This window comes from Crocuta crocuta, unplaced genomic scaffold (genome assembly GCF_008692635.1).
Source record: "Crocuta crocuta isolate KB4526 unplaced genomic scaffold, BGI_CrCroc_1.0 scaffold267, whole genome shotgun sequence".
NCBI lineage: Eukaryota > Metazoa > Chordata > Mammalia > Carnivora > Hyaenidae > Crocuta > Crocuta crocuta.
The window spans coordinates 357,071-380,630 of NW_027531899.1; the positions used below are offsets into that span (position 1 = coordinate 357,071).

The window sequence follows — 23,560 nt, forward strand, 5'->3', positions numbered from 1 at the left end:
GGCTCAGTGGCAACATGCCAGTCCTGAGAGTGCCAACCTCACGCACCTGCACTCCTCTAAGGTTAGGGCTGGCGTCTGAGCAGGGGGTTCAGCTATCAGATGCTGCCTGGTGCCCATCGGGGCCACTTCAGGCCCACAGACCAATCCAGCGCCCATATGGTGCTCATGTCAGAGTTCGCCAGGACCAACCCCAGAGCCGCATGGTGCCACCCTACTGCCCCCTGAAGCCAGCCCCGATGGCCACCTGCGCCTACTCTCAGACTCTCCTGGCAGCAGACATGGCTTTGTTAATGATCTCCTGATATCAAGTTCGGTGCCAACCTGTTTTCAATCCTGGTGTCTAAGATTGAAAACAGAATCCACCACTGTATCTCTGCGTCCAGTGCCGACGCCAGTCTCCGCAGCACTCATGGCTAAACTTGGTCTGCACTTGGCCCTCAAGGTGGGCTAGGCCAGTCAGCGGAGGAAGGAATGGACAGGCTTCAAATCCCAGCTCCCTACCTGCTTCCTGTGTGGCTTCTAGCAGGCGGCTTAACAGCAAAATGAGGAGGCTATGAACGAGCCCTACTGCTAGAAGGACTCCATGAGATCACAGTCCCCACACTGCCCCTTCACCGTGAGTGCTCACCGAAGGGGAGCACCCTCTTGTTAGGGAAGAGGGTCACCGAGGGAAGGACAGCAGGGCCACCATCTGTCCTCATGCCCACTTTCAGCATCCGGGGCCTGGCTCTCTCCCAACTCAGGAGTTTTCCCAAACCTCTCCTGCTGTCATTCCCTTTGCTTGCTGACGGTAGCCCTGCCCAATGCCCAATCACCGCCAAGGGACCTGGCACACTCTCCCAGCCCACCTTCTCTTCTCAAGTGCTCCCTTTCCACTGGTGGGGAAACCTAGCCCCAGAATGGGGGAGTAAGCATACAGAGCAGGAGACGCAGGAGCCCCTGCCCACCTTCTGTTTTCTGTCTTCAGTATTCTCACTTACGAAGTGGGAAACATCAGTATTGCTACTACTAACAACAACCATGGAAATGATGAACCTAGTGAGCTCCCCCAGGGACCCGAGTAGGACAGGGGCGATTCTCTGTAAATTCCACCCCTTCGGACAGTTGGGACTTTTTGACACCACATTGGCGGATGTCGTTACTTATCTGCAAGTCCTGCCCATTCCCTCTGCCACTGAGACTACGAGTTACTCTTCTTTCCAAAAGAAAGTTCTACTTGAATGTGGCTCCGGACTTTTACCCCTTTCCCACCCACAGACAGGCCATGACATTGATCCTGACCTTGCTCTGAGGTCCCAGTGAGGATTCTGGGCAACAGAAGTGACACCGTGTTCAAAGCAAAGGCAGGTGAAAGCCTGGGGCATGTGCTTGCTCTAGACCCCTCTGGATTCCTGTATACTTCTCCCGGGAACCCCCATCACAGCCAGGGGTCACCCCAAGACCCTCTAATTCAGTCCCTGGAATCTCCCCCCGAGAGAGACCTTTCCTTTCATCTTACATCCCTCCTCAGCAAGAAACCTCAAATCTTCATTCACACATGCCATCTCACTGTAACACCCTCAAACCCAGATCTTGGATTCTTTTCTCCCAAGACGCCCTAGCCCATAACTTTTGGGGCACTTCTCACTCTGACCTCAAATCCAAAGCTCTCGAATCTGAAACCAAATATTCCAAAATCCTGAGGTTCATCATTTGTCTACTGCTTTACCCAAGTCTGCAGCCCTGGGGTGGCCCCTTCTGAGGGGCAACAATACTCTGCCTTGGGACCCCTTCCCTGTTAATCTCCCTGGGGTCCCCTCTTCTTGCCTCGCTCTCTTGCCCCAAGCTCAGCCATGAGCCTCAGGGCAGGAGGCGGTGGGGGAGGCACTATAGCTGGGAAGTGAAATGGCACAATGAACAAACAGGACCAAAGTCCACCTTCTCTCCCAGGTGGTATAAAGGCCAGCCACCCCAGCCATCTAATGGTCACTCCCAGCGCCACCATGGTGGCCTCAGGGCTCCTTCTGGTGGCTTTGTTCACTTGTCTCACAGTGATGGCCTTGATGTCTGCCTGGAGGCAGAGGAAGCTCTGGGGAAAACTCCCTCCGGGACCCACGCCGTTGCCCCTCATCGGAAACTACCTGCAGCTGAACACACAGCAGCTGCCGGATTCCTTCATGAAGGTGTCATGAGGCAGGGGATGGTGGATGGGGGTGGGGGTGGGGGGCTGCCTAATTGAGCTGGGACATTGTGGCAGGGGGTGGGCAAGGTTGGATGGGAGTCAGGAAAGTGGAGTTTTGCTGGTGGGGCAGCAGAGTCCTAGGCAGGAAAGAGCCGACCCTGGGATGTCCGGCCCCTTGAGTGTCAGATCCTGGGGGAGATGCATGCAGTGTGTGAGGTCTGGGCTCGGGGCCAGTTCCCAGTGGGGCCGCTCCCTCTAAGCACTGCCACTTCGGTCAGATCAGCGAGCGCTATGGCCCTGTGTTCACGATCTACCTGGGGCCGCGGCGCATCGTGGTGCTGTGTGGACATGAGGCCGTGAAGGAGGCGCTGTTGGACCAGGCTGAGGAATTCAGTGGGCGAGGAGGGCAGGCCACCTTCGACTTAGTCTTCCAAGGCTATGGTGAGAGACTCTGGATGGGGGCATGTGGTCAGGAATACTCGATGGCCTCAGTTTCCCCACTGTTCTTCTCCTGACTCACCCTCCCACCTAAGGCTGTGGCCGAGCTCTCCCCCTGCCTGCCAATGTCCCTGTCCCTGGTTATTGTCCCCTCTCCCTGGTCTCTAACTTGATCCAGGATGTCTGTGTCTCTACTTCTGCTTTTTGGCCCCACGTCCCTGTTCTCTCTCACCTATGCCTCTTCTTTCTGTGTATCTGTGAGGAGCTCCTGCGATTTCTGCCTCGGAACTGTAGTCAGTCCATGTCCACGTCCTTGTCTCTCTCCTGATTGTTTTCTTCCAACTCAGTCTATCTCTTTCAATATTTCTCTGACTCTGAGTTGTCTCCCCCTGCCTCCTCCCAACCTATCCGTCCCCCACTCCTGATCTCTGCTCACCTCCCTCAACCTCTGCACCCGCCCCTCACCTTCACCCTACGCTCCCTCCCCAGGTGTGACATTCAGCAATGGCGAGCGTGCCAAGCAGCTCCGGCGCTTCTCCATCACCACACTGCGGGACTTCGGTGTGGGCAAGCGCGGCATCGAGGAGCGCATCCAGGAGGAGGCGGGCTTCCTCATCGAGACCTTGCGGGGCACACAGGGTGAGCCGTGAGCCCGGGAGACTGAGGGAGCAGGAGGCGAGCATCCATGCAGATGTGTGCGCTTTCTGGAAGTCCCCTGGAAGGGGACTGACTGGACTGGGGGAAGGCGTCCAGGCTCCCGGCTCTGGGGTCTTATGCTGGGAGCCTGGCTCATCACTGTGGTCCCTTTCTCCAGTTCTCAGGTTGGCGTCAGACTGCCCAGTGGACGCTCCCCCAGATCCCTGTCTCTCCTCAACCTTATCCCATTTCCCAGGTGCCTTCATCGATCCCACCTTCTTCCTGAGCCGGACAGTGTCCAACGTCATCAGCTCCATTGTCTTTGGGGACCGCTTTGACTATGAGGACAAAGAGTTCCTGTCACTGCTGCGTATGATGCTGGGAAGCTTCCAGTTCGCAGCTACACCTATGGCTCAGGTAACCCTTCCGAGTCTGGCTCTACAACACCTGGCTACACCTTCCAATGCTTTCCCACGTGGAGACAGGTGCCCCAAACCTCCAACTTTTCTGGTAAGATACCTTCAAAATCAGTCCCCAGTGTTGGACAAATGAATGGTTGCCCCAGAACCCAGGACAGGTACCCAATACCCTGATTCCAAAGACACCTGGATATCAACAGTAGCTCCTCAACAAAAAGAGGGAGGAGAAGGAGAAGGAGGAGGAGGAGGAGGAGAAGAAGGAGAAGAAAGAGAAGGAGAAAGAGAAGAAGGAGGAGGAGGAGGAGGAGGAGGAGAAGAAGAAGAAGAAGAAGAAGAAGAAGAAGAAGAAGAAGAAAAGGGGAGGGCCAGGAAGAGGAAGAGGGGGTGGGGAGGAAGAGGAGGAGGAGAAGAAGAGAGAGGAGAAGAGAGAGGAGAAAGGAGGAAGAAGGGGGTGGGGAAGCAGAAGGGGGAGAAGGAGAAGGAGAAAGCCCGAGCCTGCAGACAAGAAACACACCCTCAAACCAGCTCTCTTCCCCGAGCAGGTGTTCCCATCCCTACTTACCTTAATATCTAACAGTTGCTCCCTGTTAAAATATTCCATCTTTCCATGAATATCTTAACACCTGAACAAGTAGTCACCTCAGCCCACCTCCTGAATACCTGAACACCAGGTGCTATAAAATCCAGCCCATCAAAATCATTTGATATTTACCCAAGTGTCCCACCCTGGCCCACTAGAATAGCTAGTAAGTGCCACCTCCCAAGCCCCGTTAAATATCTGAACATCAGGACAGGTCCCAACAATGATCCCCTAAACGTGCAAACACCTAGATTGACTGTCCCCCAAACCCTGATAAGTGTCCCCCAACCCAGCTCACTCAAACACCTACAAATGTGCCCCTATTGGCTCATGTGAATATCTGAAAAACATGAACAGGTGTGTCCTCCACTTTAACACCTGCACGCCAGCACCCCTTAATACTGGAACACCTAGACAGAAGTCCCCTCAATTCAGATCCCCTAAATATATGGACAATTACTTCAAAATTGTGAGGCCACAGGAATGCCTAAACACCTAGACATGTGTCTCCCAATCGAACCCAACCTGACTATCTGAACACCTACACGTGTTCTCTAATCCAGCCTCACCTCAATACCTGAAACCTGGTAATGTGTCCCAATCTATCTCACTTACATTCTGGGAAAGGAGCCCTCACACTTAAGTCATGTGAAAACTTAGATATTTCCTCCCCATCAAGCCCCATATAAATCCTAAACACCTGGACAGGTGTCTTTAACCCAGTGCCTTCCTTGCCCTGAGAAAGGTCCCTCTTCCATCAAGACCTGCCTGCTGACAGCTGTCTTTCGCATCCCTTCTTCTCTTCCCATTCCCAGCTCTGTGAAATGTTCCCATCAATGATGAAACGCCTGCCAGGACCACAGCAACAGGCACTCAAGGAGCTGCAGGGTCTGCAGGACTTTATAGCCAGGAAGGTGGAGCAGAACCAACGGACGCTAGATCCCAACTCCCCGCGGGACTTCATCGACTCCTTCCTCATCCGCATGCACGAGGTACACCCCCACAGCCAGCGCGGAGAGCTGCAGAGCCAGGCGGAGGGAAACCAGGCTGGGATGGGGAGAGCAGAGGCTCGTTCAAACCATTCCCCTCATAACATCCTCACGATCCCAAGTATGACCATGGCTGCTCCCTCTACTGAGCCCCTGCCCACAGGCAGGACCTGCGTGTGCCAACCATAATAGTAAGCACTTTTGTACACGACCATACACCAGGCATTAGTTAAGTGCTTTTCACTACTGAGCACTCACAACAGCTCCTGGAGAAGGCTCAGTTATGACCCCAAGTTGATAAATGGGGAAACTGAGGCCCAGAGAGAGTAAGTGGTCTACCTGAGGCTACACGTGAAGAAAGAGGAGACCCTAGCTCCAACTCTGGTCTCTCGGACTCTAAAGCTGGTGCTCACTCCCTGGTTATCACACAAAGACCTGGCTTCACGACGTGACATTGGAGGGTCTCTGCCCCCATCTGGATGTCAGTCTCTCTTCTATGAAGAAAGGATGTGGGGTTCTGTGGAATCTGATGGTGGAGACCAGAGCATCACGGGAGGATGTCCTCCATAGTAAGCTTCAAGACTTTTAGTGAAGGAACAGGATGCAGTTGTTTCAAATTCTGTGTCTGTGTCTCCAAAAGTCAGTCTCTCTCTCTTTCACCCACTTGGCCTCACTCTATCCTGCTATCTCTGTCCCTCTTTCTCACTCACTGTCCATCTTTCTATCCCTCTCCTTCTCAATATTCCCACCATAAAAAAAAATTGCTAACAGGGCTGATGAGTAAAGGACAGATAGGCAGGTGGGTAAAGAGTGTTGGGAAGGGCATTTTGGGCAGAGCCAGCAGCCTGAACAAAGAGCTGGGAGAACCAAGTCCCTCCTCCCACCTCTGGTCTGGATCTAAGAGGGGGGCATCCAAAGGGAAAGACCCCAGAGGGGCCCTGAGAGCCCTGAGGGGAGTGGGCTTGGCCTGAAGCCCTGTCTCCCTGCAGGAGAAAAACAACCCCAACACAGAGTTCCACCTGAAGAACCTGGTGCTGACCACACTGAACCTCTTCTTTGCGGGCACTGAGACAGTCAGCACGACCCTGCGGTATGGCTTCCTGCTGCTCATGAAGCACCCAGATGTGGAGGGTAAGGATGCGGGGGGGTGGGTAACAAAGCGGCGGCCACAGGCCCTCAAACTTCCTCTGAGCCCACTGCAACATCCCCACCTTTCCCAGATCCCTGAAACCTCAGACATACCCTGCTATCCAGAGACTAGGTGATATTCTACTGACGAGCACCAGCCGAGTTTCACTAGGTGTTTAAGTATGAAAATATCTGAGCTGATTGGCAAATAGCTCCCATGCTGGGTCAGATGCATATCCACTGCCTGCTCTCCAAACCATTCCCCAAACTCCTCCCTTATGCCTCCTCGGGATCCTGGGGGGACCAGGTGACCAGGACGCTGCACCAACAATGCATGTGGCCAACATCTGTTTTGAGTGGTCAAAGTCCATGTCACACATGGAGGTACATATTTGGATCATCATCACTTCCCTGAGACCCCAGATACTTAAACACCTTCCCCTCCTCCCACAGCCAAACTCCATGAGGAGATTGACAAGGTGATTGGCAAGAACCGTCAACCCAAGTTTGAGGACCGGGCCAAGATGCCCTACACAGAGGCGGTAATCCATGAGATCCAAAGATTTGGAGACATAATCCCCCTGAGCCTGGCTCGCAGAGTCACCAAGGACACCAAGTTTCGGGAGTTCCTCCTCCCCAAGGTACTTTCCTGTCCCACCTCGAGGGACCTCCAACCTCTTGCCTGTGACCCAGCACCCCATTCCCTTTGAAGCTTCCCAGCCCCTGTCCTACTGCCTCAAGCAAACACTTCCCCAACCACCATGTCCCTTCAACCCTCCCCTCAGAGATTCTTGAATCCCATGTCTCCCCCAAAGCTCTTTTTGTGGGGAATATGAACCCCATGCCCTCAAACGTCCTCTCTCAAGAGGTGTGAACTTNGGGCTTAGCCACCATCCCTCGAAATTACACCATGAGCTTCCAGCCCCGCTGAGCAAAGGCTGTGCAAAGCAGTGGGAGGAGCAGGGGCGGGGCTATCAGGAGGGGCGAGGTTAGTGGAGGGCGGGGCTAGCAAGAGGGAGGTGACTTAGGAAATGAGAGAGGGGCATGATGGATACAAGAAGAGAAACGTATGGGCCCTGTGTGTTCTCCTTGGTAGAAATAGCTCCTTCAGAAAAGGATGAGAGGAAAGGAAATTATTTATTGAGCAAATATTCTGAGTCACCTCCTTGTTAAAAGCTTTAGCATGTTCACCTCACCTGATGCCCACAATCCTATGTAGCAGAGAACAGTGTTCATGCCTATTTTACAGATGACAAAACTTAATTGATTCCCAAGGAATCTATGACAACGACAAAAACTCTCCTAATAAATGACTTTTCCCTGTCACTAAACATACTCAAGTCTTTTGTTATTTTTGTTTACTTTTTAAAAAATTTTTAATGTTTATTTATATTTGAGACAGAGATGGACAGAGCACAATGGGGGAGGGGCAGAGAGAGAGGGAGACAGAATCTGAAACAGGCTTCAGGCTCCTAGCTGTCAGCACAGAGCCCAACTTGGGTTTCAAACTCACACACTGTGAGATCATGACCTGAGGGAAAGTCAGACACTTCTGGACCAAGCCACTCAGGCGTCCCTATTGATGTTTTCTGTATGTTAGCAATGAATCCTAGGAAATCAAAATTAAAAACACAATATTATTTGTAGTCACTCAAAAAAATGAAATATGTACAAACCTAGCAACACATGCACAGAACTTGTATGCTGAAAGCTACAAACTACTGAAGAAAGAAATCAAATCACTTTTAAATAAATAGAGAGACAATCTAAATCTCCACAGACAGATGATTGGATAAAGAAAATGTGATAAATACATACAATGGAATATTACTCAGCCATAAAAGGGAAGGAGTCATGAGTAGCCATCTTCAAAATGATTCCTGATGTCCCCTACTTTTTTGTATTTATGACCTTATGTGGTTGTTCCTCCCTATATTGTACCCAGGTTGATCCATAGAATAGTCAGAAAATCTGGGTTGTCACTTTTGAGATTAGAATAGCACAAGGGGATCATTAGTTTTTAAAAAAAAAATCAGTAGTCATTCAAAAGAGGGAGCCTTTCTGGAATTTTACAACTCTTGCCATGATGTTGAAAGGAACAGTACTTTCTGCTAAATTTGTAGCTGGCTTTCCCTGTGTTTATCATTCCAGCCTGATTAACGACAGGGCTAGATTTCTTATTGAGGCCAAGCTGATTTCATCCTCCCTGTTAGTTTTTCACTTTTTTAAATGAGATTGGGGTATAGGGATGGGTTTAGTATATCGGCGTTAAAGCTAAATTTTTGTTTGGTCTCAGGTTGGGTTGTTACATGATGTGTTGGATTTGGTGATTGGGTTTATAGAATTTAGATGGAGAATACATATTGGATAATGGCCAAATTGGATAGTACTTGGGATAAAAGATGGAGCTAGAAGTTGGGAGAAAATCATGCATTCATTTTGACTAATAGGATTGGGATGGGATTGATTACAGAAATTTATTTTTTTAATGCTTATTTATTTTTGAGGTAGAGAGAGACAGAGCGTGAGTGGCGAAGGGACAGAGAGAGAGAGGGAGACACAGAATCCAAAGCAGGCTCCAGGCTCTGAGCTGTCAGCACAGAGCCTGACACGGGACTCAAACCCGTGAACTGTGAGATCATGACCAGAGCCAAATTCGGATGCTTAACCAACTGAGTCACCTAGGCACCCCCCAAAATTTTTTTTAACTTTATTTATTTATTTTGAGACAGAAAGAGAGGCAAGGAGGGGCAGAGAGAGAGAGAGAGAAAGAGAATCCAAGCAGGGTCCACACTGTCAGTGCAGAGTCCAATGCAGGGCTCAAACTGATGAACCATGAGAGCATGACCTGAGCTGAAATCAAGAGTTGGCAGCTTAACTGAATGAGCCACCCAGGCCCCCCTGATTACAGAAATTTATAACGGGGGTTGAGTTGAGGTTTAGATACACCATCAGAACCACTCTGGATAATCTGACCTGGCAGTTGAGATGGAAATTGGTAATGAGGTTGATGTTAACATAAAGACTGGGATGAGAACGGAAAGGGGAATTGGAACAAAGTACAATTTAAGATCAGTGTTGTATTTGAGGAAGGTTAAGTTTGGACAACTTTATCCCAAGTCATGGACTCTGCAGATTCCACGTCATCTGATGTCACTAGCAAGATCAATGGCCCTGAGGGACACCAACATGGGAGAACTCTCTCCCTCTTTCATGCTCCAATAATAAGGAAAGTGTTTTCTGGGATGGAAGAGAGGAGGAACAGGCTTACCATTTTCCTTGCTGAACTTGGAAAACAAGAGGAAGTCATTCTGGTCAATGAAGTCCTTACCATGGTCCACAAGGTCCTCCTTCATAGCTTGGTACCCCCTGAGGGCCACCAGTGACCTGGATCCCAGATACAAGGTGTAAACGGGGCCATACTCCTTAGTCAGCTACTGGCAGGAAGACCAAGCTCACATATGGCTCCCTTATCCCCCCTCCCCAAGCTGAGGGGCCCTGCACCTCTCTGAGGGACATCAGCATGTTTTGGAAGCCAAGGTGCAGCAGTTTTCCCAGGATTGGGAGGGGTCTGGGCCATGGGGGACGTTAGTTCTTGCACCTTGAGCTGAGGGTCAGAAATAGATAAGAGATAGAGGCAGAAGTAAGATGGCTATACTCAAAATGTCCATGGTGAAGGCATGTGGCAGACAGTCCCTGAAAGGAAAAGTAAGAGAGATTGTGGCTAGGCAGGGGACCCCTGAACCTCTCATCTCCATCTGGAACCTGCCTTCCCCAGGCCCCAGATACAGGGGAAGATGAGGAGAGGAAAAGAAATAGGAATAAAGACAGGCAATCAGTCTGGAGAGAGAAAGGGCTGGAAGGTGGATGGGAGGGAGAGAAAGAGTAGCAGAGGCATAAAGAGGCAGTACATTAAGAAAGAGGTAGGCAGAGAGACAAAAAGGAAGCCAGACAGACATCAAGAAAGACAGAGAAACGGGGAAGAGGATAGAAAGAGCTTGTCAGTGAATCATTTACAAAGGGATTGAGAGGCAGAGACAGAGGTAGAGCAAGAAAGAGACAGACCTCAGATCTAGAGAGACACTGGAGAGAGAGAGAGGGAGGTCACCTCTCTACTTCTTTCCCTTTCTTTTCCTCTCTTTTTTCCTCCCTCTCTCTGTCTTCTTTTCCCTGTGTCTGTCTCCATCTTTCCACATTTCTACATCTTTTTCATGCTTTCCATCTGACACTGGTTGGTGCCTCTAAGTTGTTCAACAGGTTCCTCAAGGTTTTTGTGCACAAAATGGGGTAGGGAAGTGGGAGAAAGTCCCAGAGCTGTTCTGACCATCCCCATGGTTCATGGTCGGGGCAACAGGGAATTCTTCATGGCTCCCGTAATGGCTGAGCTGGGAGATGCAGAATTAGGAGACCTGGGGGTTGTCCCTTTCTTCCTCATGGCCTCTGGTCTCCTGTGTAGTTGACATTGTGAGTGAGAAAGTTGGTTACCCTCAGTATAGTACATCATGACTATTTTTTGGGTAACAGACAAAATCCTGGAAACATTTACCCTTAGATCCAATCAATTTTAGAATCGTGAAACTTTAGAGATGTAGACTCCCCAGTCTTCTGGAATGTAAGTTCCATGAAGGCAAGAATTTTGTCTATTTCTTGGACTGTGAATTTCCACGCAAAGCATCGGTGGCAGAGGTGGGCTAAGATCCGTGTCTATACGACCTACCTTTTGTACTTTTGCACTGTCATCTCCTGTCTGAGACCAGAACTCCCACCCCTGAGTCCCTCACCTACTCTTCCCCTGCTATACTGACAGTCAGTTTGGAGAAAGGGGGAGAAGAGCAGGTGCCTACATTCTCCTCCCTCACCCCTGACTTCCTTACCACCTTCTTCAGGGATTTCAACAGGTTCTCCACATGCAGACCCATGATATTTCTTACAAAGCGCTTGGCTGCAGGGCTGATGCAGAAATGGCTAGAAGGTGAAGAGGAGAAAGACTGAGAGCCACACAGCAGTTACCAGGTCCTTTATTTTCTTGAATCACCACCGCCATCTGCTCCCCAGTCTTATCAGGGCCTTTTGCATCAGAAAGGGATGATGGGGGTGGGAGGTCCTGGATGCCTCCTACTGAGTCCACATTCCTGGAATCATGCTGGGTGTATTAGCCTGCTAGGGCTGTGGGACCCAAGTACCACACCTGAGTGGCATAAATGTCAGAAATCCATTGTCTCAGTTCTAGTAGTTGTTGCTCAGTTCACCCTCAGGGACTCTGGTTGTTGGAGTCTGCCTAACTAATTGGCATCCTGGGACAGGCCTGTGAGAACAGGGTCCTCCTTAATGTGACCATGGACCATGCGTCGTGGCGTGGGTTTATTTGTGTGTCTTAGAATGAAGCCATGACTCATGCTAGACTCAGGGGAAAGACTCTAACCCATAAGTGATTAGCTGTATGTGTCTCAATCAGGCTTTGGCCCCAGATATAGAGCACTCAAAGGAAGAACTATACCCTGTGATGTATGGATCCATTGGGTGGTCACTCATGAAAGAGCCATCTCTAGGAAGCTAAAATAGAGAGGGAGAGGGGCCCTTGTGTGCTCAGTCAGTTGAGCATCCAACTCTTGATTTCCCCTCAGGTCATGATCCCAGGGTTGTGGGATCAAGTCCCATGTCAGGCTCCTTGCTGAGGGTGGAGCCAGCTTAAGATTCTCTCTGTCTCTCTCTCTTTCTCCTCAGCCCCTCTTCCCAGCTCACATGTATATGTTCTTTCTCTCTCTCTCACATCGTCCAAAAAAAGAGAGGGGGAGAAGAGGAATTAAGCAAATGTAGGTGACCTGCTAGGTCCACACTCCTAAGAGTGGACTGCTCACCTGAAGACTGAAGTTCTGCTGCTGCTGCTGCCCGTGCCTCTGTTAACGCAAGAATCCCTAATCCTCAAGGTTGTAGGGAAAAACATCCAGTACCCCACTCAACACATGAAGAGGTTAATTCAAACTTGACTTAAGCATTATTAAATAACCCTGCCGTGGTTCTCTATCCATTCATCTGTCAATGGACATCTAGGCTGTCTTCATATCTTGGCTACTAATTATACTGCAACAAACCTAAGAATGCAGATATCACTTGGAGATAATGTTTTCATTTCCTTTTTATATATACCCAGAATTGGGATTTCTGGATTGTACAGTACTTCTATTTTTAATATTTTAAGGAGCTGCCATTCTGTTTTCCATCATGGCAGTGCCAATTTACATTCACATCGATGGTGCACAAGGGTTCCAATCCGCATCATCACCAGTATTTGTTATCTCCTATCTTTATGATAGCCATCCTAACAAGTCTGAAATATCTCATTGTGGTTTTGATTTGCCTTTCTCTTATGATTAGTGATACTGAACACCTTTTCATATATCTGTTGGCCATTTATAGGTCTTTTCTTGAATAATGTCCATTCTTTTGCCCAATTTTTAATCTGGTGGATATTTTTTGTTTTGGGGATGGTTTGTTGTTGTTTGTTTGTTGTTCTTGTTTTGTTTTATTTTGTTTTGCTATTGAGGTGTGAGAGTGGCTGAGTGACAATGCATGGTGTGTGTGTGCTTGTAGATCACATTTTCTTTATCTGTTCACTGAGTTGTAAAGCAAAAATAAACAAGTGGGAGTACATCACTAAAAAGTTTCTGCACAGCAAACAAATAATCAACAAAATGAGAAAGCAACCTCCAGAATGGGAGAAAATATGTGCAAACCATATGCTGATAAAGAGTTAATATCGCAAATATTTCCTCCACTTCAGGATCCAATCTGTGACCACACATTATATTTAGTTGTAATGTCTTTGGTCTTCTTTAATCTAGAATAGATTCTCAGCTTTTGTCTTTCTTACTCTTGAGATTTTGAAAAGCATAGAATAATTGTTTTGGAAATTGTCCAGACATCAATTTGGATTTGCTTCATGTTTTATTATGCATTTTTCCAGTACAAATTTTCCCTCCTCCCTCCAGCACAAATTTCAATCCTTTGGATGGCAAAGTCTTTTTCGGTAGACACTAAACGTGGCATTTCACCAAAGCCTAACTTTGGCTTCCATATGCTCTACAGAAGTGAGCTTTGGAGAAAACCCTTTCAATTTCCGGTGTCTCTTGTATCACAGTTTCATGAGGCTTTGTGGTCAAGGCCGTTACAGATAGGATTATTAAATGCCACGCAACTGTTCCCAGTGACCTCCAGCTAACAGGAAATTTTAGATCATCTGCAGCTAAGATTTTTTTTTTCTCATAATCTGCCTACAGATTTGGCTCACTTAAAAAAATCCTAGTTACTCTTTAAAAAATACTATTTTTACACATAGTAAAACTTGTTTCTTACAATGAGGTTTTAAAAATGCATAGACAGGGGCGCCTGGGTGGCTTAGTCGGTTAAGCGTCCGACTTTCGCTTAGGTCATGATCTCGCGGTTCGTGGGTTCGAGCCCCGCGTCGGGCCCTGTGCTGACTGCCAGCTCAGAGCCTGGAGCCTATTTCAGTCTGTGACTCCCTCTCTCTCTGACCCTCCCCTGCTCACGCTGTCTCTCTCTCTCTCCTAGAAATAAATAAAAAAACATTAAAAAAATAAAATAAAATAAAAATAAAAATGCATAGACACTTATCATCACTACCACAGACAAGATACTGAATAATTCCAACACCTCAAAGAGTTATCTTGTGTTATATTTTGTATTCATATCCTTACCCCCCCTCTACCTCCTGGCAACCATGGATGTGTTCTATGTATTAATATTTTTGCCTTTTCCAGGATTTCATATAAATGAAATAATACAGTATATAACCTTTTGACACTGGGTTCTTTCACTTAGTCCAATACCTTTGCGATTCATCTAAGTTGTGTGCATTAACAGTTGTTAGTTTTACTGCTGAGTAGGTTGTTTTTTTTTAATGTTTTTTATTTATTTCTAGGAGAGAGAGAGACAGCGTGAGGAGGGGAGGGTCAGAGAGAGAGGGAGTCACAGATTGAAACAGGCTCCAGGCTCTGAGCTGGCAGTCAGCACAGAGACCGACGCGGGGCTCGAACTCACGAACCGCGAGGTCATGACCTAAGTGAAAGTCAGACGCTTAACCGACTAAGCCACCCAGGCGCCCCTCTGCTGAGTAGTTTTGTTTCATGGGTGTGACACAGTTTGTTCATCCATTCAACTCTGAAGAACATTTGGGTTGTTTCCAGTTTATGGAGATGATCAATAAAGTTGCTCTAAGTATTCATGTACAGGTTTTGTCTGAATATAAATTTTCATTTCTTGAAAATAAATACCTGGGGCGCCTGGGTAGCTCAGTCAGCTAAGTGTCCAACTTCAGCTCAGGTCATGATCTCACGGTTCATGGGTTCAAGCCCCGCGTCAGGCTCTGTGCTGACAGCTAGCTCAGAGCCTGGAGCCTGCTTCTGATTCTGTGTCTCCCTCTCTCTCTGACCCTCCCCTGCTCATGCTGCCTCTCTCTCTCTCTCTCAGAAATAAATAAAACATTAAAAAAAATTTTTAAAAAAGAAAATAAATACCTGGAATTGGGATTCTGGGTCCTCTAGTTAAATGTACATTTAGTTTTTACAGAAACCAGCAAATTATTATGTAGAGTAACTGTACTGTTTTGTGTTTCCTTCAGCAAAATATAAGAATTCCAGTCGCTCCACATCATTGCCAGCACTAAGTGTTGTTAGTGTTTTTTATTTTGGTCATTCTAATAAGTGCATGGGGTATCTCATTGGGTTTTAATTTGCATTTCCCTAAAGACTATGATGTTGAGCATTGATTCATGAGCATGTTTGTCATTCATCTATCTTTTTTAGTGAAGTGCATGTCCCAAAATGTAGCCCAAACAATTGGGTTGTTTGTTTTCTTATGTTGAGGTTTGAGAGTTAAATAAATACTCTGTATTAAGTCCTTTGTTATATGAGTGGTGGTTACCTGATTCTACAGGTGTGATAAAATTGCATTGAAACACACACACACACACACACACACACACACACACACGCATGTAAAACTTGCAAAATCTGAACAAGTTCTGTAGTTAGTACCAACATAAACTTCCTGGCTTCTGATATTGTACTATAGTTACCTAAAATGTTACCCCTAGAGGAAACTGAAAAAATACACAGAACTTCTCTACATTTTTTTTACAACTTCTTGTGAATCTATCACTTTCTCAAAATAAAAAGAAGAGAATCCAGAGTACAGCCAAGTTGACAAAGATATTGAATCCATAATCTTCATAACAACATAAAAGTTTTTTCCATTAATTTTTGCATTAGTATTTATTGTCTCCTTCCTTACACTATCTTTGAATGTTCTGTGTTGTTCTTTTTCTTTTCTTTTATTTTTTTAATGTTTATTCATTTTTGAAAGAGAAAGAAAGCACGAACGTGGGAGGCGTAGGGAGAGAGGGGGGACAGAGGGTCCAAAGCAGGCTCTGAGCTGACAGCAGAAAGCCTGATGTGGAGCTCAAACTCACGAACCACGAGATCATGACCTGAGCCAAAGTCGGATGCCTAACCGACTGAGTCACCCAGGTACCCTTTTTTCCTAACTTTTAAAGACGAGCACTTAGCACATTAATTTTGTAGACTTCCTTCCTCTCCAATATGAAAATGTAAGGTTACAAACTTATCTCTAAGCAGAGCTTTTGCTAAATCCCAAGGAAACAAATAGGAAAGTGTGACTTTTTACTCTTTTTCCTTCTTTAAAATTGTTTTAGCTCTTCTTTTGCCTTTCCATATAAATTTTTAAATAAATGTTTAAATCCATACCCAAAAAAATCTTGCTGTCATTTCTATAGTAATTGTGGTAAACTTATACATCAATTTGGGGAGAGTTGGGTTCTTTACTGTACTGATCTTCCAATCCATGAACATAGTATATTTCTCTTTATTTAAAAAATATCGGATTTCTGGGGCACATGGGCAGTCAGTTAAAAGACTGACTTCAGCTCAGATCATAGTCTCATGGTTTGTGGGATTCTGCTTGGGATTCTCTCTCTCCTGTCCTGTCTCTCTGCTTCTCCCCCACTTGCATGTGCTCTCTCTCTCAAAATAAATAAATAAACTTAAAAATATATATATTTAGGGGCGTCTGGGTGGTTCAATCGGTTGAGTGTCCGACTTCGGCTCAGGTCACAATCTCGCCATTTGTAAGTGCTAGCCCCACATCAGGCTCTGTGCTGACAACTTGGAGCCTGGAGCCTGCTTCAAATTCTGTGATTCCTACTGTCTCTGTTCCTCCCCTGCTCACATGCTCTTTCTCTCTCAAAAATATATAAATATTAAAAATTATATATATTTTTATTACTTTTATTGGTATTTTGCAGCTTTCACCATACAGGCTCTGTGCATGTATTGTCAGATTTCTACTTAAGTATTTCACTTATTTCAGTGACTACAAGTGTTATTGTGCTTTTAATTTTTATTTCCTAAGTACATAGAAAAACAACAGAAAAGGACTTTTGTATATTTAGTGCCCTTTTTTATTAAAAAGAATTGTTCTTGTAGCTTCTTTGGGAATCAGTTAAGCTTTGTAAAATGGGCAGAACGCTATTCCCTGTCACACAGATTTGTGAGTATGAAATGAAGTAAGTGTGTAATGTTTTTAGCACAGAGCTGATACAGAGATTCAACAAATAATAGGTGCTATTATTAACAGTATCCTGTGAGGTTTCCCTTCCTCTTATCCCACCTCCGAAGGATCTATCTCTAGCAACGTTAACACTCTCCACTCCTTTGGTCTTCCTCTCCTGTCCACCTGACCCCTCAGATTTCCCTAGGGCACCGCCCTCCTGCTAGCCCCGCCCTCCACTAACCGCGCCCCTCCTGATAGCCCTTCCCTGCTCCGCCCACTGCTTTCTCCTCCCCCAGCCCTGATCTAGCACAGCCCTTGCTCAGCGGGGCTGGAAGCTCATGGTGTAACTTCGTGGGATGGTGGCAAAGCCAACAAGCTTGGGGGACACGTCAATGTCTTGGGGCAGCTGAGGGGACTTGAAGCGGAAGTTCTGCAAGATGGTGGTGAGGAACAGAAAGAGCTCCATTCTAGCCAGGCCTTCTCCAAAACAGTACCGCTTTCCTGAAGAGACAGAATGGGAGCGCTGGAGGTGAGACCTGCTCTCATTGCCCCTTCCCCACTACACACCACCGACTGCTGAGAGACTTTCAGAGACATCTCTAACCCTCTCTGAGCGTCAGTTTCTCTTGTACATGAGATGGGGGTGAGCTATGCCAAGCTGTAGCAATGAGAAATTTAGATGCCCCTTCCCTCCAAGAACACATTCAGATATGGCTGCTGGGCTCTCACCCCCTCCCGAGGAATCTCAAGAATTTAAATGACTTTTGGGCACCTGGGTGTCTCAGTCGGTTAAGCCTCCAGCTGCGGCTCACATCATGATCTCACTGTTTGTGGGTTCGAGCCCTGCGTCGGGCTCTGTGCTGACTGCCAGCTCAGAGCCTGGAGCCTGTTTCCGATTCTGTGTCTCCCTTTCTCTCTGACCCTCCCCTGCTCACGCTCTCTCTCTCTCTCTCTGTCAGAAATAAATAAAACATTTAAAAAAATTTTTTTTAAATTTAAATGACTTTGGACAACTATCTGACTCACTAAGGGCTTTGATTTTCCCCATCTGTGAAATGGATACAATCATCCTTTTCCTGTTGCCTGGGCACAGGGACTTGGTAGTTATAGGGGTTGCAGCTGGTTGGCTCTAGAGTAGATCGTAAGAGGGACTTCCAAGCTGGAGACAGACACCAGGCTACAGCTTAGAGAGGGGATATGGGAGGAAGGAGGCCCTGTTGGTGGGAGCAGTGGCTTAGCAGCAAGCAGACAGGGGTCTCTTACCGATGGAGAAGGGCACAAAGGCATCACTCTTCTTAAACTGGCCCTTCTCATCCAGGAAGTGCTGGGGGTGGAAGTCTTGGGGGTGGGAAAAGAACTTGGGGTCTCTCAGCACGGAGCCCAGCATGGGGAACACTTCAGTGCCCTGGTGAGAAGGAGACGGGTATTTGGTAAGGTGGTGTGGGGGAGGGTTGCTGAAAGCACATGGACATTGGAGGGGCAATGGGGGTGCCCTAAGTGATGAGGAATGGGAGGCTGGAGAGTGTGGGTCCTCTGGGGACATGAGTTTCAGGTCTCTGAGCCAGGTAGCTTGGCAGATATGGGGTTCATGTCTCCTGAGAAGGGAAATATGAGGGGCACAGGTTCTGTGTCTCTTAGGACAGAAGGTGTGGGGGACCCGCAGTTCATGCCTCTCAAGGCAGGAGGTTGAGAGGACATGGGGGTTCATGCTCCCTGGGACTGGGGTTTGAGAGACATCAGGTTTGTGTCCCTCTAGGCAGGATGAGATTCATGTGCTTGAGGGAGGAGGTCTAGAAATGAAGTTCACACCTCTTGAGAGAGGACGTTTGAGGGCATGGGGTTCATATTCCCCACAAAAAGAGCTTTGGGGGAGACATGGGATTCAAGAATCTCTGAGGGGAGGGTTGAAGGGACATGGTGGTTGGGGAAGTGTTTGCTTGAGGCAGTAGGACAGGGGCTGGGAAGCTTCAAAGGGAATGGGGTGCTGGGTCACAGGCAAGAGATTGGAGGTCCCTCGAGGTGGGACAGGAAAGTACCTTGGGGAGGAGGAACTCCCGAAACTTGGTGTCCTTGGTGACTCTGCGGGCCAATCCCATGGGGATCATGTCTCCAAATCTTTGGATCTCGTGGATTACCGCCTCTGTGTAGGGCATCTTGGCCCGGTCCTCAAACTTGGGTTGACGGTTCTTGCCAATCACCTTGTCAATCTCCTCATGGAGTTTGGCTGTGGGAGGAGGGGAAGGTGTTTAAGTATCTGGGGTCTCAGGGAAGTGATGATGATCCAAATATGTACCTCCATGTGTGACATGGACTTTGACCACTCAAAACAGATGTTGGCCACATGCATTGTTGGTGCAGCGTCCTGGTCACCTGGTCCCCCCAGGATCCCGAGGAGGCATAAGGGAGGAGTTTGGGGAATGGTTTGGAGAGCAGGCAGTGGATATGCATCTGACCCAGCATGGGAGCTATTTGCCAATCAGCTCAGATATTTTCATACTTAAACACCTAGTGAAACTCGGCTGGTGCTCGTCAGTAGAATATCACCTAGTCTCTGGATAGCAGGGTATGTCTGAGGTTTCAGGGATCTGGGAAAGGTGGGGATGTTGCAGTGGGCTCAGAGGAAGTTTGAGGGCCTGTGGCCGCCGCTTTGTTACCCACCCCCCCGCATCCTTACCCTCCACATCTGGGTGCTTCATGAGCAGCAGGAAGCCATACCGCAGGGTTGTGCTGACTGTCTCAGTGCCCGCAAAGAAGAGGTTCAGTGTGGTCAGCACCAGGTTCTTCATGTAGAACTCTGTGTTGGGGTTGTTCTTCTCCTGCAGGGAGACAGGGCTTCAGGCCAAGCCCACTCCCCTCAGGGCTCTCGGGGACCCTCTGGGGTCTTTCCCTTTGGATGCCCTCCTCTTAGATCCAGACCAGAGGTGGGAGGAGGGACTTGGTTCTCCCAGCTCTTTGTTCAGGCTGCTGGCTCTGCCCAAAATGCCCTTCCCAACACTCTTTACCCACCTGCCTATCTGTCCTTTACTCATCAGCCCTTTTCACTTTCTTATGTTGGGAATATTGAGAAAGAGAGGGATAGAGACAATGAGTGCATGGTACGGAAGTGCTTGCTATTATGGTTGGCACACGCAGGTCCTGCCCGTGGGCAGGGGCTCAGTAGAGGGAGCAGCCATGGTCATACTTGGGATCGTGAGGATGTTATGAGGGGAATGGTTTGAACGAGCCTCTGCTCTCCCCATCCCAGCCTGGTTTCCCTCCGCCTGGCTCTGCAGCTCTCCGCGCTGGCTGTGGGGGTGTACCTCGTGCATGCGGATGAGGAAGGAGTCGATGAAGTCCCGCGGGGAGTTGGGATCTAGCGTCCGTTGGTTCTGCTCCACCTTCTTGGCTATAAAGTCCCGCAGACCCTGCAGCTCCTTAAATGCCTGTTGCTGTGGTCCTGGCAGGTGCTTCATCACTGAATAAAACATCTCATAGAGCTAAGCATGGAGAGAGAGGAAAAGACAGGAAAGACTGCTGTCAGCAGGCAGGTCTGGATGGGAGAGGGACCTTTCTCAGGGTAAGGAAAACACCAGATTAAAGACACTTGTCCACATGTTTAGGATTTACATGGGGCTGATGGGAGGAGATGTCTAAGTTTTCATGTGAATTAAGTGTGAGAGCCCCTGTCCCAGCATGTTGGTGAGATGGTTTGGGACACATCCAGATATTCAGGTAAGGTTGAATTGGGAAACTCTTGTCCAGGTGCTTACCTATTTATATCTGACTGATATTGGGGGAGGGGTTCCTGTTTAGATCTCTACGTATCAAGAAGGTTCAGATGGAGACAACTATCCAAATATTTAGAGGATATGGAACGGTGACTTCTGTACAGGTAGTGAGGTATTAAAGTGTGGCAGGTATGCAAGTGTTGAGGTGGAGGAAATACCTGTTCATGTGTTTCAGATATTCACACTGGGCTGGAGGGGAACACTTGTATAAGTGTTTGACTGAGCTGGGTTGAGGAACACTATTTGGGTGTTTGCGGAACCATCTATCCAGGTATTTACATGTTTCGGGGCCTTCTTGGTTGGGGTATCTGCCCAGAGATTCAGATATTTCAGTGAGCTCTGAAGGAGCACTAATCTAGGGAGCCCAGTAGGCTGGTTTGGTACACCTGTAAAAATATCAAATGATTTTGGCAGACTGTATTTTATAGCACTAAGTGTTCATGTGTTCAGGACGTGGGCTGAGGTGAGGTAGTTGCTTGTTCAGGTGTTAAGATATCAAGATGGAGGGGCGCCTGGGTGGCTTAGTCGGTTAAGCGTCTGACTTTCGCTTAGGTCATGATCTCATGGTTCGTGGGTTCGGGCCCCGCGTCGGGCTCTGTGCTGACTGCCAGCTCAGAGCCTGGAGCCTGTTTCAGTCTGTGTCTCCCTCTCTCTCTGACCCTCCCCTGCTCACGCTGTCTCTCTCTCTCTACTAGAAATAAATAAAACATTAAAAAAAAAAGATATCAAGATGGAAAGATGAAATATTTAACAGGCAGCCGGTTCTAGATATTAAGTAAGCAGGGATGGGAGCACATGCCCAGAGAGGAAGGCTGTGTTGATAACAACTATTGTGGCTACAGGCTGGTTTTTTTGTAGGTTTGGTTTGGTTTTGGGGGGGTTTGTTGGGGGGAGCATCCGTTGAGATATTCAGGTGTCCTTGGAAGTGGGGTATTGTGGTGTAATTGTTTCATTGTCCAAAAGTCTTGGACCCTATCTGGGACAGGATGGGAAGTTTGGGGCACCTGTCTCCATGTGGGAAAGCATTGAAAGGTTGTAGTCAGGTGTTGTAGAGCCAGACTCGGAAGGGTTACCTGACCCGTAGGTGTAGCTGTGAACTGGAAGCTTCCCAGCATCATACGCAGCAGTGACAGGAACTCTTTGTCCTCATAGTCAAAGCGGTCCCCAAAGACAATGGAGCTGATGACGTTGGACACTGTCCGGCTCAGGAAGAAGGTGGGATCGATGAAGGCACCTGGGAAATGGGATAGGGTTGAGGAGAGACAGGGATCTGGGGGAGCGTCCACTGGGCAGTCTGACGCCAACCTGAGAACTGGAGAAAGGGACCACAGTGATGAGCCAGGCTCCCAGCATAAGACCCCAGAGCCGGGAGCCTGGACGCCTTCCCCCAGTCCAGTCAGTCCCCTTCCAGGGGACTTCCAGAAAGCGCACACATCTGCATGGATGCTCGCCTCCTGCTCCCTCAGTCTCCCGGGCTCACGGCTCACCCTGTGTGCCCCGCAAGGTCTCGATGAGGAAGCCCGCCTCCTCCTGGATGCGCTCCTCGATGCCGCGCTTGCCCACACCGAAGTCCCGCAGTGTGGTGATGGAGAAGCGCCGGAGCTGCTTGGCACGCTCGCCATTGCTGAATGCCACACCTGGGGAGGGAGCATAGGGTGAAGGTGAGGGGTGGGTGCAGAGGTTGAGGGAGGTGAGCAGAGCAGAAGAATATAGGAGCAGGAGAAAATAGAAGGATGGGTGTTGCAAGGGAGAGTGGGGAGCAGCTGTGGGAGACAGAGAGAGATACTCAAAGTCAGAGAAATACTGAAAGAGACAGAGACCAAGTTGGAAGAAAAGAAGGAAGGAGAGGGGCAAGTCAGATGCCCAGAGAAACAGAGATTTGGAGACACATAAAGACAGAAAAAGAGGTGGGGGGGGCCAGAGGGAGGTGACATCTGTCGAGATCTGAGAGGCGGCAACAAAAATCCTGAAGGATTCTAACACTGAGCTGGGGAAAAAAGAAAATAGGGAGAGAGAACGAAGAAGGTCTGGAGAGAGGAAAAGACTGTTTCCAGGGATAGAGGCATGGGGTGTGGACTGACTACAGTTCCGAGGCAGAAATCGCAGGAGCTCCTCACAGATACACAGAAGAGGCATAGGGGAGAGAGAACAGGGATGTGGGGCCAAGAAGCAGGGGAAGTAGAGACACAGACACCCTGGGTCAAGTTAAAGAAGACCAGGGAGAGGGGACAATAACCAGGGACAGGGACACTGGCGGGCAGGGGGAGAGCTCGGCCACAGCCTTGAGTGGGAAGGTGAGTCAAGAGAAGAACAGTGGGGAAACTGAGGCCATCGAGTATTCCTGACCACATGCCCCCATCCAGAGCCCCTTACCATAGCCTTTGAAGAGCCAGTCGAAGGTGGCCTGCCCTCCTCGCCCACTGAATTCCTCAGCCTGGTCCAACAGCGCCTCCTTCACGGCCTCATGTCCACACNTTTTTTTTCTTAATAAAATTTTAAAAAAGGCTAACTCGTGGGCTCAGTGACAGAGGGACTGGGCAGAACTTGGAAATAGTGATGACATCCACCAACATGGTGCCAAAAAAGTCCCAGGGTGTAATTTACAGAGCGCCACACTGGTGCTACCCAGGTCCCTGGGGGAGCTAGCTATGTTCCTCATTTCCATGTTTGTTTAGGAGAGAGCCAGGCCCTGGATGCTGAAAGTGGGCATGAGGACAGATGGTGGCCCTGCTGTCCTTCCCTCGGTGACCCTCTTCCCTAACAAGAGGGTGCTCCCCTTCGGTGAGCACTCACGNGACTCTGCCATGAGCACCATATGGGTGCTGGATTGGTCTTCTGTGGGCCTGAAAGGGGCC

At 48.5% G+C, this 23,560-nt stretch overlaps 2 protein-coding genes across 2 annotated transcripts; one reads left to right on the forward strand and one right to left on the reverse strand.

Moving 5' to 3' along the window:
- The first annotated feature begins 1,982 nt into the window (after positions 1-1,982).
- Positions 1,983-17,240, forward strand: LOC144239540 (cytochrome P450 2A13-like). Its single transcript, XM_077773611.1, has 8 exons — positions 1,983-2,162; positions 2,440-2,602; positions 3,089-3,238; positions 3,492-3,652; positions 5,050-5,226; positions 6,213-6,354; positions 6,805-6,992; positions 17,235-17,240. The coding sequence occupies exons 1-8, from the start codon at positions 1,983-1,985 to the stop codon at positions 17,238-17,240; spliced, it is 1,167 nt and encodes a 388-aa protein (XP_077629737.1).
- Positions 16,830-23,278, reverse strand: LOC144239541 (cytochrome P450 2A13). The gene is made up of 9 exons (XM_077773612.1): positions 23,250-23,278; positions 23,079-23,188; positions 22,193-22,342; positions 21,779-21,939; positions 20,238-20,414; positions 19,613-19,754; positions 18,975-19,162; positions 18,202-18,343; positions 16,830-17,439 (listed from the first exon to the last, which is right to left on the reverse strand). Exons 1-9 carry the CDS (start codon positions 23,276-23,278, stop codon positions 17,258-17,260), a joined length of 1,281 nt encoding a protein of 426 aa, XP_077629738.1. The 3' UTR covers positions 16,830-17,257.
- Positions 23,279-23,560: the final 282 nt, after the last annotated feature.